Source organism: Pituophis catenifer, unplaced genomic scaffold (assembly GCF_029215685.1).
Source record: "Pituophis catenifer annectens isolate HBS135680 unplaced genomic scaffold, rPitCat1.0.hap2 SCAF_1, whole genome shotgun sequence".
Taxonomy (NCBI): domain Eukaryota; kingdom Metazoa; phylum Chordata; class Lepidosauria; order Squamata; family Colubridae; genus Pituophis; species Pituophis catenifer.
Genome location: NW_027256881.1, coordinates 196,085,960 through 196,098,847, shown reverse-complemented (window position 1 = coordinate 196,098,847; position 12,888 = coordinate 196,085,960). Strand labels below are relative to the sequence as shown.

General features: G+C 40.4%; 1 protein-coding gene across 1 annotated transcript in view; it reads left to right on the top strand.

Moving 5' to 3' along the window:
* Window positions 1-12,888, top strand: part of MAP3K20 (mitogen-activated protein kinase kinase kinase 20) — a 105,624-nt gene extending 92,736 nt beyond the window's left edge. The window contains exons 18-21 of the mRNA XM_070935717.1: window positions 4,580-4,696; window positions 8,264-8,338; window positions 9,628-9,778; window positions 12,034-12,888. Of these exons, the coding sequence (XP_070791818.1) occupies window positions 4,580-4,696; window positions 8,264-8,338; window positions 9,628-9,778; window positions 12,034-12,725 (1,035 nt within the window). The 3' untranslated portion in view covers window positions 12,726-12,888. The remainder of the gene's footprint in view (window positions 1-4,579; window positions 4,697-8,263; window positions 8,339-9,627; window positions 9,779-12,033) is intronic.

Genomic DNA, 12,888 nt, shown 5'->3' with positions numbered 1-12,888 from the left:
TGGCTACCCACAATCACCTGAGGAACAATGAAAAATCCATGGATTCCACTCAAAGGTCACCATACCCATGGCTGGATGGCCATTTCTGGAACCTGAAAGAGAACTCCTCTCAGAAAAGTTTCTTCCTCTGGCAATGAAAATAAGATGATTGCAATGATGATAATAATAATCCAAATAACTAATAATTTGCTGGCCTTTCTTGCCTGCTGGAGTTGGGCATCTCACTCAGCTTAAAGATCAGGTTTGCCTTGCCTTGCCTTGAAGCTTTGTTTCCTTCTTGCATCGTCCTTCAATAGCCATTTGCAGAATGATCGGATTCACTCCATGTGATTCAAAGCTTTGTTTTGCTTTTCAGTGGGAGTACACTTGTCTCACTTTTATAGGATGTATCCAGTTCATTTGTATTTTAAAGAGCATCATTCTTACCCCCAGTGCTATGAGCTGCTCTTCAGAGCATTAAATCACAGGATGAGGATTGGCGATTACAATTAGAATGGTGCACCCCTTCAAAAGGATTCAGAAGTACTTCCGATCATGCATGAGCTATTCATTAAAGCAGCTTTGTCTTCTTCTGAGTGAGTCCAATAATAGATGCCACTGCTTTAAGTACCTCTCAAATGAGTTGACTCTCAGCAGAGAGGTCCATGTTCATGTAAGATCCAAGGCACTTCTTCCCAATATTTGCAAACCATGTACAGTTCTACTTATATTAAATTATTGAAATACAATTTATAGTAAATTCCTAAATATTAATGTATTTTCTCAGTAATATTTAATATATGGTATCACTATCATGTTCATCAGGGTTACTTTGCCTTTTCTATCTTGTGACTTATAGATGACAAAGCCATGATGGATCAAAGATTGCTTAAAATGGGAAGATGGAAGCTTCAGGCCAGTAGACAAGTTCTGTAATCCCAGAAGAAAAATGTACTTATTCCAAGGCAGTATTAATAGGATATGATCAATGACCATAATGACCAGTGTCACCAAATTCAGTGAATTATGGAAGACTGGAACTGCCTAAAATGCAATTTAGTTATCAACATGCTAGTAATGAAATGTTATTTGTAGTTATTTTCGTTAAGCTAAATTAGCAAACAATGGGGGGAGGGGGAGGAGAGAGAAGGAGAGAGAGAGAGAGGGAGAGAGAGAGAGAGAGAGAAATGAAAACTTATGTCTCACCTCCTTGAATTGTTTGTAAAAATAATCAAGGCAGGATACAAGTAAACAAATAAATAAAAATAAATAAATTAGAGACATGGAACCTTTATAAGCTATTTTCCATTTATATAGAGTAGCAGTGTTTCCTATAGGATCATTATGTTTCAACCACCAGAAGCTATTGCTGGATTTTTTTTTAAAAAAAGTAATTGGACTTATCTACATTTACCATCATGTGTTTTCATTCTTTAAACCTCTGGCAATATGCAGAAATGAGTACTTAGAATTCCTTCGGCCTGTTAGAATGAGACTTATGGACCAGCATAATGAGAAAAGGAAGAAAACGCATTGAAATCTAATATTGTACTTACTTAAATGGGAGTAACTTTCAGTGAAATCAGAAGACTTGGCTTTTGAGATTGTACTGCAATACCTCCACAGTTCCTTGCTTTGCTTTGACTTGTGAGGACTTGCCATTTTCTCTTGTCGCATATTCAAAGAATTCTGTTAAACGTTCATCCCCCCTCCCCATATTTTAACTTATCTTCAGTAGTTCCATGGAAAAGATTTCCTTTCTTCCTACGCTAAGAAGATTGTCGTGATGATGATGCTACTTAATCCCACAACAAAACTTCAGCTGTACTGTTGGTAGAACACCCATCACCTGCTAGCAATAGGTGTGGAGAGTAAAGTTACACTTACCATTTAAAACGTGCTTTTGTCTCCCACTGTATTCTATAGACCACCTTTTAAGATTATACCACAGAGTCAGACAGCCATAGCCTTTCATTTTTATACATGAAGAGAACGAACAGAGAAACGTTTCTGTATTCATACGTTAAAAATAGGCAGCAAGTCTAAAATGCATATAGTTAAATCTAATACATGAATTATACTGTTGATCCTATTCGGCAACATATCAAGCCATTGACACTGAAAAGCCCTGCTTTATACTGGCAGGATATTTTCATTTCGTATCCCTGAAATATTTGTCCTTGGACTGACTCCATAAGAGGTAATGGGGCATTGCTAACTGGGGTCTAAGAGCTTTCTTTTGAGGGAAATGGAGTACCAAATCCCTCGGGTTGGGATTTTTTTTCAGGCAGCTCTGCAGCAATGCCTGATTAATTATCCTGACTATAGCAATCTGTGTTAAGATGGAATGCAGGAGGGAGGCTGGAACATAAAATGGTGGGAGGGGGAGGAGGCTGTATGTATGTGTTTGTGAAATTTAGCCTAATTCAGTTGTGAACAAAAAAATGTGAATCTGTGGTAACAGGATAGTTGACTTGCACACCGAATGTCCTTTCTAGAAGCTCAGGGGAATTACATCCAAATTAGCTGAACTACAAAATGGGATTACAGGTAATCCTCACTTAATGACCATCCACTCAGTAGCAGTTTGAAGTTATAGCGGCACTAAACAAATGATAACTGTGCTCAGTCCCTAAAGTTACAGCTGCTTGGGTGCTGGGCAGGCTGCTTACACTTACGATCATGCCATTTTCGCAATGCTTTGGAAGGCCTCAAAGGCTTTCCAAAGGCTTTCTAAAACATTGCAAAAATGGCATGAGCAATCTGGATAATGGCCCAAATGGCTTTGGGAAGGTCTGGCATAGCCAGCAGCTGCCTGCATAGACACAAGATACACCTCATCAGCAGGGGGAGGAAGATGGCGAAGGTCAATTGGGGATAGCAGAATCGGCAGAACAGAGAGTGGTGGAAGCAGCTGGGGCTTTCAACTGTGGCACTGGGGTGGCTGGCTATGGCTTGGGGCGTTATTCTTTGGTGGCAGGGGCAACATGAGGGCAAAGAAGATGCCCGGGGATGGTGGCAACTGGCTGAGATTACTGAAGGCCCCAGGTCACTTTCTCAGCCCCAGTACTGCCGCCTCCACCACTACTGGCAAGGAGTGCTGCGGTGTAGGGCAGCCAAAAGGGCAACGAGACAAAGGGAGTCAGGGATTTAAAAGCAGAAATCACTAACAAACATTAGCTAGATTGTATGAGTATAGATCTGAAATTTAATACATCAAAGACCAGATAGTGTTTGAGACTGAAAACAGAGTGAATAATTGTAAGTCAAACATAAATGGCAAAAAAAAACCCAAAACCCCACCCTAAAGCAAGTACCTGTTTTGTGTACCATGAAGGAACATTACTAAAGATGGGGAAATGGATGAGAAGATTTAAGAGAGGCATACACTAGTAAAAAAAAAATGGTGATCAGGATACAAATGATAATGGAGAAAGAATGTGTCAAAACAAATCAGAAATGTTATATCATATCTCTGGTCACAGTCTTATTTGGAACTGGGTGCGAGAAGAAACGTAACGGTATCTTGAATGCAGTAGGAATGGAACACTTTCAAAGTGTGGGGAGCAAAGAAGAAATAAGTTCTTTAAAAAGCCCATTTGAAAGAATAGCATTGCTTAATGACCATGGCATTTTCTTAACTACGATCGTTTGTTTAACAATCATGAAAAATCTAAAAAAATAGAAAAACGGTCACATGAGTGTCTCAACTTAGAACCACGCAATTTATGACTAGATTTTTGATACTACCTCTCTATATTTGCTTTTCCAATCTTATCCTAAACATTAATTTCTTTGGCTTGCCACTTCCTATTCTTTTTTTGGCACTTTGTATAACATGGCTTACCTTAAAAGTGAGAGTAGTATATATGTATGTAAAAAAGTAACTGAACACTGATTATTTCAGAAACACCCAAACATAGATTGTTCTTGCTCTGTAGGGAAGCACATTTCCAGTATAAAGATTTTAATTTGGTGCTTAAAACTTATTTTTTCGGAGACTTGCTTCTTCCATTTTTCTTCCTGCCCTACAGCGCCAGAATATTAGAAGAGAGTCCAAATTCCTTCCCTCACTTATTTATACATCAAATTTGTATAGCCTTCCACCTCACAAAAAAAGTGACTATGGGTGGCAGAACAAGTAACAAAATAAAAAATAACCATTATTAAAATATTAAAAAGAAGAGAGTGGATGTTAACTACAATAATGGAGCTATCTTGGAATGATACCAGTCCCCTGGGACCCCCAGACCTGACGACATTTTGGGTTTTGTACCTTTCGGTGGGAGAGAAATACACTTGGGAAATGGTATTGTAGCCACTTCCGGAGACCAGCCAACAATGATTCAGCTTAAAACATACATCGAACTAGCAAAGTAGATTGCTTCTTCTCATGTGACAGAAACTCAAATAACTTTTGCTTTTCAGGCTACTTTTTTATTGTTTCATCATCATTAAAGTTCAACTCTATATATTTATTCATAAAAACATATATAATTACTAATATGGGGGTGATGGCTGGAGAGACAGGAGGAGAAGCTTTGTATTCATAGCAGAATCCACTGCAATTTAATATTTTGTATTTTCTTTCCAAAACTAGGATTGCAAATGGAAAATCTATATGGAAATGGATGGGGATGAAATTGCAATAACATATATAAAAGACGTGACGTTTAACACTAATCTACCCGATGTCGAGATTTTAAAAATGACAAAGGTAAGTTTGTAGTTATGGTAATGTTTATGGAGATTCTCAGTCACCAAGGTCATGGTTGTCCCAAAAGTGCTTTTTCAAGAGGCAACTGGACTTTCTGGGACCAATTCTGTGGAGAGAGGTTTTCCGATGGACTGCAGGGGGCGTGGATTTGCATGCTGCCTGCATCCCATGGATGGGGCTTCGCTTGTTTGTGCAACCTTGTTGCTGGCATGCCATGAACTGGTGTCGGTCCACAAACCTGGGGTTGGGGACTCCTGCTTTAAAGTACATTCTTCAGGGAGTATAATACACCTAAAATACAATGTTTTGATCAATCAACTTCAATCTCAAATCTGAGATTGATTCATTAATACATTTTAATACGTTTTCAAATGTTGGTCACTTAGACCAGCCTGTAGAGCTATGTAACGTTCAGTGTCTTGTCCTTGGACAAAAACCTTATTGCAAACCACAGAAACTGACTTGGAGTGTCATGAATCTGAGATCAGTGATAGATGTTCCTGATGCGAATTAGATCAGGGGTCCCCAACCTCTGTGCCATGATCTTCTACCAAGCCATGGCCTATTCGGGATTGGCCATGCAAGCAGCTGGCCGGAACGCTCATGTGCGCAGCTCATCTTTTGTGGGCCTGCAGGCAATCGCACATGTGCGGGCCACCATGCTGCTTGTGCAACAGCTGCATGAGTGTGTGGCCCAGTTCCCCTCTCCCCTCCCCCAGCTGGGCCGCCAAGCCACAAAGGTTGGGGACTGCTAAATTAGATTAATATGCACAGACTGGATTTCATTCTGCTATGTGATCCCAACAGTTCCCAACATTCTCTTCTTCTTCAGTAAGCTTATTCTGTTCCAACAACTTGGTCTTTAAATGAAATGGTCACTAAGTGAATACATGTCAGAGAGAGAGAGAGAGATGCTGTGAAAATCACTGGTTGCTGCCATCTTATGAACTTCTCTTGCACAGTGTCTGGCATCCAGCCAATTTTTCCTCCTTTTGTTGCTCCCTCATAGAGCTGAGAGATTGCCCAAACAAGCGATCTCTTCCTGAGTTGCTTTTCTCTGCAGTGCAGCACATCCCTAAAAAGTGCTAACCACAAGCTCAGCTCTGTGACCTTAATTAGTTCATTAGAACCCTCTGGCCAGCTGGCGCTGCTGCCTGACTAGACCTTAATCAGTTTCACACTGAGGATTTTTGTTATCATGTGTAAGAAATTTGGTCATAAATTCACTCACTGGTCAGAAAAAGAAATACCATTTATTACTGTCATATTTGGGAATGGTTGCTAACCAAGGTGGTCTATAAAAGGGAAGTAGTTGAATTGTGTTGCTGCAGAAATGTTCTGGAAGCCAGTGACCACAGAGGTACATGTCTGCCAAGCCTGTGGAGTAGGAAGGCGGAATTTGGCTGTGTGTTCCCTGGTGATAGTTGATGTGACTGCAACTGAAGAAGCTAATTCTTCATTTGTGACCTGATGGGACAATTTATTTATTTTTAAAAATTAAAATCATTCAGCTTTAATAAAGGCAGCCACAGCCATAATTTTGACATGAATAACATTATAAAACAGCGTAGCTTTTAAAATAAAGTCAAAGAATGTTAATGCTAAATGTCCCTCAGATTAAAATCCTAGTTCCTGAAGGAAACTCTGGCTTCAGAAAAATTCCATCAGTTATTAGCTGTGACTTATAACAAAGGAAAATATCTTACAAAAATTGCCCCCCAAAAAGGGTATAAATTATAAGGGCTAAACACAAACACACAATGTAACCAATTTGATGAAGCTAGCTAAGAAGGTATTTCACACTCTACTCCAATATTTTATTTTTAGAAGGTAAGAAGAATGTTGCATGGTTCCAGTTGGAGTAGCATTTAGTTATTCAGTTATTTATAATACAATTTTTCCCAATAAACCCTGGCTAGGATCTAGAGATGAGATAAACTCTATTTATGCACTGGGTCTTTCCTGGTTCTTCATTCAGGCCCCCTCTGCAGCCCCCTGTGTCCCTCCTAAAAGCTGCACCTGAAAATCCAAAGATTTCCCCTAAATGACACAGGCTGCCTTACATGCAAGTCATACCTGACCTAGCTCTTTGTATTATCTGGAATCATCTGGAAGTGTCGTGATTTTTATGACACCAGATATGTATGGATTAAAAATTTGTCACAATCTTCCTGCCAGATCTGGCCTTTAAAAGGGATAGTGGGATCTGTCAGTCAGTGATATTAAAGCCAAGGGGAAAGTCTTATAGAAGAACAACCTCAGTTTAAGGCACAGTAACGGCTACAAGGCTAACCCGCGGAACCATTTCATAACAAATAATTTTGGAGGAATTAGGTAATTCTGTTGCTGCAATTTAAACATTATTACATAAATGCCTCTGCATTGCTGTTATTTTAACTAACCTAGACCTATCTGCAGAGAGTTGAACAGACAAGTGATTGAATAGAAAGTGAGGCCTACATTTAAGAAACCTTACATCACTTCGAGACAAGGGTGTGTGTTCACATTCATGTAAATTCAAGAGTGTGAATGTGTATGTGTGAGAGAGTGACTATGTATTTATCAAACATGTCTCCAGGATTAAGGATGAGCAACTAAGCCATTCAAAATTCTCTTTAGAGTTCCTATTGATTTCAAGTTCTAACCGCATAGATTGCTTGCTTCCAGTCTGGGCACCATTTGGCTCCAACAGGATAGCTTTAAGGATAACTATTCCTCTAGAACAGGGGAATCAAATTTGCAACCTGCGGGCTGCATGCATCAAGCGCTGGCTACGCCGATGCCTGGTTTAGCAAAGGAGGGAAAAGTCACGATATGTCAGGTGATGACTCCATGACAACACGAGTTTGACACCCCTGTTCTAGAGTTAAAAGGTTCCCCATCCCAGATCTGTCTGATCCTGTCCAGAGGTTTTTCTGGTTCACTGCAATGATGCTGAGTGGTGATGCTAAGAGAAAGATCTATGATCTAAAGCCAAAGCAGGGGTACCGGACACATCCTAAAGAATAGGATGTGACATAGCTAAAAAATGAACTGCATGAGGTGTTTCATAGCATACTGGGATATGAGCACAGCATCCCTTTAAAGCAGCTACATCTTTTTTTGGATTTCTGTAAGATGTGGCCAGAGTTGATTTCTCTTTTTTAAAAAAACATGGCTGCTTTAAAGAGGTGATATGCTTGTTCTCTGGCATGTTTGGGAACCATCTCTTTCAAATCATTTTTGAAGCATGCAAAGCTCTGCTAATTAGTAGAATTTCCCTTCTGAATATTCATAACCCTTCAGAATGAGAAATTGAGAGGGGATTCTCCTTGGCCAAATTTAGATTCAAACAGAAGATTAGAGCCCATTTCTTTTATATGCTAAAATTACAGCCCAACAGCAATGATAAAATAAATTACAACCTTTGTAGAAATTTTCCACTTTTTCAATATATATATTTAAAATGTGTATGTTTTAACAGAGGTCACACATGTAAAAGTCCTCAGGTAAATAAAACAACAGCCCCTCCAAAGTTGGAGGAGCAAGGCAAAGGATACCTAAATGTTGTGGTTTTTTTTCTTGCAGCCTCCATTTGTGATGGAGAAGTGGATTGTGGGGATAGGAAAAGATCAGACTGTCGAGTGCACAGTGACTTATGAGGTTAGTGTTTGAAGTAAAATAAAAGTGAGTCATTCATTCTGCCAACGTGATTGCACAACGAGAAACCTGCATTTCTAAATTTTAGGGCTCACTTTTGTAAACGTTTGTAATTACTTTTAAATGACCAATTTCCTATAAATCTGAATGCTATAAACCGTGTTCAGACTGCTCACTGGGAAAACTTGATCACGTAAGTTTTAAAAAGTTTCCTTTCTCTTTTTTCTTTTGACTAACAGTTGTGGTAGGTAACATTTATTGAAGGGATCGCCTTTCTTATCTTTTTGACACATTGCTAATTAGCAGAGATACAACAGGAGAAGGGAAGGGGCATGAAGGAAAATATAAAATAAAAAAACGGAACCAATTTAGCAACATATAATAGGGAGGGAATTAGTCTTTGTATGAGTAGGGTTTTGGATATTTACAAAAAAAGAAAGGTGTTTCATAAAGACCAATAGGATACTTCACACTGAGGTTAATAATTGAAATCTCAGCTCTATCTGTCACAAGGATTCAAGCAGTGAGAGAGGCTGACAGGGAAATTCTGGCCTTGCATGCCTCAGAAGTGGAGAAGAGCTGCTCTCTGTGAACTGGGAAAACAACCCCGGGCTCCTTTCAAACTGCAGCCTCCTCACAGGAATTAGAGACTGGCAGCAAGTTTAAAGGGACCTTGCCACAAGCAGAGCCCGGCAACCAGAAATCCTTAGTGTCTTCTTCCTCTTGCAGAAATGATTATTGACTTGAAGTGCCATAACTACTAAATGATTCTATTAAAACCCAATCGTTAAAAGAATGTCCATCACTGCTTGAGGCGGAAGGGCACAAAGAAAAAAAATAAATAAAAATTACAACGCACCGAAAAAGTGACTTATGGCCATTTTTCACACTTACAACCTTTGTGGCATCCCCATGATCATGGGATGAAAATCCAGATGCTTGGCAACTAGTTCATACTTATGACCATTGCTTTGTCCCAAGGTCATGTGATCCCCTTTTGCGACCTTCTGACAAGCAAAGTCAATGGGGAAGCCAGATTCATTTAACAACCGTCTTACTAACTTATCAACTGCAGTGATTCACTTAACAGCCTTGGGAAGAAAGGTTGTAAAATGGGCCAAAACTCACTTAACAAATGTCTCACTTAACAAGAGAAACTTTGGGCTCAATTGTGGTTGTACGTCGAGGACTATCTGAACTATCTGTTTCAGAATCAAACATTAAAAATCTGGACAAATTGGGTGTGTTCTTGTGGGATTCTGAAAAAGAGCTTGTTTTTCTTTTTTGGATAGGCTGATGTCCACTCTCCCAAATCTACCAAACACATCCAGCAAGTGCAATGGAGTCAGGTGAAACTGCAGGATGAAGTGAAATCAGTACAGCTGAAAATACAGACATCTCTCCCAAACGTGGAAGGCAACCCTCGGAGCAGATCCAATTCCAGTAAGTCAATTGAGGCAATGTTTGGAGAAAGAGCAAATGCCGGAGAAAGAAAACCTTTTCAAAAACCGGCACGTCCCCCGAAACAGGGGTGAAATTCAGCCGGTTCTATCCGGCTCAGGCAAACCGGTAGCGGCGGCTGCGAGAAGCTCCGCCCACCCACGTGGATGTCATGACATCCCTTTTTTGCGACGATTTCAGCCTCTGTGCATGCACAGAAGGCTTTGTGCATGTGTGGACACACACGCACGAGCGAAGCAAGTGTGCGCACAGCGCGTGCACATTTGCGAACTGGTAGGGGAGGTAAGTGAATTTCACCCTTGCCCCAAAGCCAGACTTGTTAAGAGGGAAAGGGTCTCTCTAAAGCAGCATTTCTCAACCCCAGCAACTTTAAGTTGCTGGCTGGGGAATTTTGGGAGTTGACATCCACACTTGTTAAAGTTGCTGAATTTGAAAAACTATGATCTCTAAAGTAACCCATTGGCTTCTAGGTGGGGACTGGGAGGTCTACGGAAATGTAAAAGGTTGGCCTGAAATCTCCATCCATTTTGTACCCTCAAACTGTGTGGAAGCAATTTATTTATTTATTTATTTATATGCCGCCCTTCTCCAGAGACTCAGGGCGGCTTACAATGCGTTAAGCAATAAATTTGGGGTCTCTTTGGTTTCTTTGTTAGGAGATGGGAGTTTCTTAAGGAACCAGTAGGGTGTAGATAATTAAGAAACCCATTTTGCCTCTTATAATTCCTGAGTACTCCTCTCCCACCCCTGGGCCAGGCCAAGCCGACTTTTGAAGTGAGCATCTTGTCATGTTGCACATAGACGGGAACAGGCCGTGAACAAAACAGAATTTGCACATTGCTCTTCTAGAATCCTAGCTGAGGTACATTCATACTTGCATCTAAAACCCTATCTCTCTTTTGTCTTTAACCATCCATTCTTTAGTCATGATCTTAAATTGGATTATAGTATATTTTTATTAATTTCCTGAAGTTGCATGCCTAAAACCCTCATCTTCCAATCTGCTGTATTCCTTACTGTTTGAAATAAAAATAACAAATACAACTAATATATTTGTAGCAACCAAATGTTCGGAGTCTAATGCAATGCTTTTTAAACCTTTTTATCTAAAAGCCCCACCTATCACTCATTCAAAGGGTCTGCAGTTCATCAGGAGAGAAACAAAAGCCTTGCTTTTGCAAAGGGCATTTAATATTTTTTATGTTTATTTGTCACTTTCATTTTTTTACAACTCAAGGAGACATGCCTAATATTCCTTCCTCGTCCTATTTTCCCCACAGCAGCAACCCTATGAGATAGGTTGAGAGAGAGGGACTGGCCCAAAGTCACCCAGACAGCTTTCATGCCCAACAGAGGCCCAGAAATCATAGCCTTCTTGTTTATAACACCTTAACAGTTCTGGCTCTCATTTATACAGAAAGAGACATTCTGTTAATTATGTCTTATTATTTTCAGTAAGTTTTAAAGATGTAATTAAAGTTGTAATGACTTGTGTCCCACTTGGAGTACTTCTGAATTGCACCTGTATCATCAGTTTTGAACCAAAGGATAGTGATGAAAGGTGTCAGCTCTAAAGATCTGTGATGTGCTGTTTGCGTAGGGGTTGGGGTTGTGTTGGGAGTATGTGTAGTTAACAGAAAATCTGTCTAATCAGTGAGGTGGTTAAAGTTACATTGCAAATCTCTGCAATTAAAATCATCATAACAGTGTCTGAAGAACAGAGTTCAACTGTAGAAACATTATACCTTGAAGATGCACTTTCAGATAGGGAGTTCATATTCTCTCTCTCCCTCTCTCTCTCTCTCTCTCTCTCTCTCTCTCTCTCTCTCTCTGTGTGTGTGTGTGTGTGTGTGTGTGTGTGTGTGTGTGTGTGTATGCCTTCCAGTCAGTCTTGACTCTCGGCAATTGCCTGGTCAAATCCTTCAAATGGACTTGGCAAGATTTTTGGAAGTGGTTTGCCTGTGCCTTCTTCTTAGTTCTGGGGGACAATGACTGGCTCAAAGTCATCCAGCTAGCTTCATGCTTAAAGTGGGACTGGAATTTCTCAATTTCTAGCTTTGGTGCCTTTAATTACGACACTCCATTGGAGATTGCAAGGAAGAGTCAATCCATTATGGATCCTGGAGCAAATTAATGACTCCAGTAGCTACAGCTATCAAAGGGGTAATATCAGGATCTTATCAGATCTCTTGTGACTACTTGGGATTAAAGTTGATGGTGCCTTTGTTTCATTCCAGGTATTGACTGCCAGTGGATGAATGCATTGAAAATGCACCGTGTGACAAGCAGCCCTTCTCTCCAACATTCCCGTCCCCACAGTCCCAACAACTTAACCCATTTTTTACCCTACCTTCACAATCAAGACACTTACGCGGCTGCTGTGAGGCGGACTTCAGTGCCCACTACCTATCATATTACCCCGCTCATTCAGTCAAGAAGCTCATCGCCAACAACCTATTTATCATCTTTACATCTGAATTCCAAGGGAAGCAGCAGCTCCAGTGCAACTTCGACTTCGGATAGTCCATCGGAAAGAGGCAGCTCCAAAACCAGAAACAGAAATAACTATCACAGCAGTGTCTCTCCTGGAGGGGCAGCAGCTGGAAAGCGTTGGGTAAGAAACCCAGCTACTCCAGGGACACTGAGAAATGCTGGGAAATATTCTAGGTCTTCCCAGTCAACCTTCAATCAATATCAACATCTGCCAAGGACGCATGAGAGAAAGCACCCTCATTACCCACAGCAGCACAAATCAATACCAGGGATGCCCTTGAAAACTGAAGCAGAAGAAGAAGAGGAAGAAAGCAAAGTCAGCGAAGGCGGATGGGTGAAAGTCAATTATTCAAAGAAATCTTACCGACATTCTGTTGGCAAACAAAACAAGGAGAAACCAAAAGGCACTGGAACACTTCAGAGAAAATCCCGTTGATGCTTTTTCAGAAATAGGTTTTATTTTTTATTGCACAGAGCACTGACTTTCCACGGAGAAGGTTTGAAATTGTTCTTAAAATAACTGACAACGAATGTGAAAAGGGGGAGCCTGCAACAGAAATCGCCTGGGAGGAATGACATTAGCACAGCCTTGGGTTCTG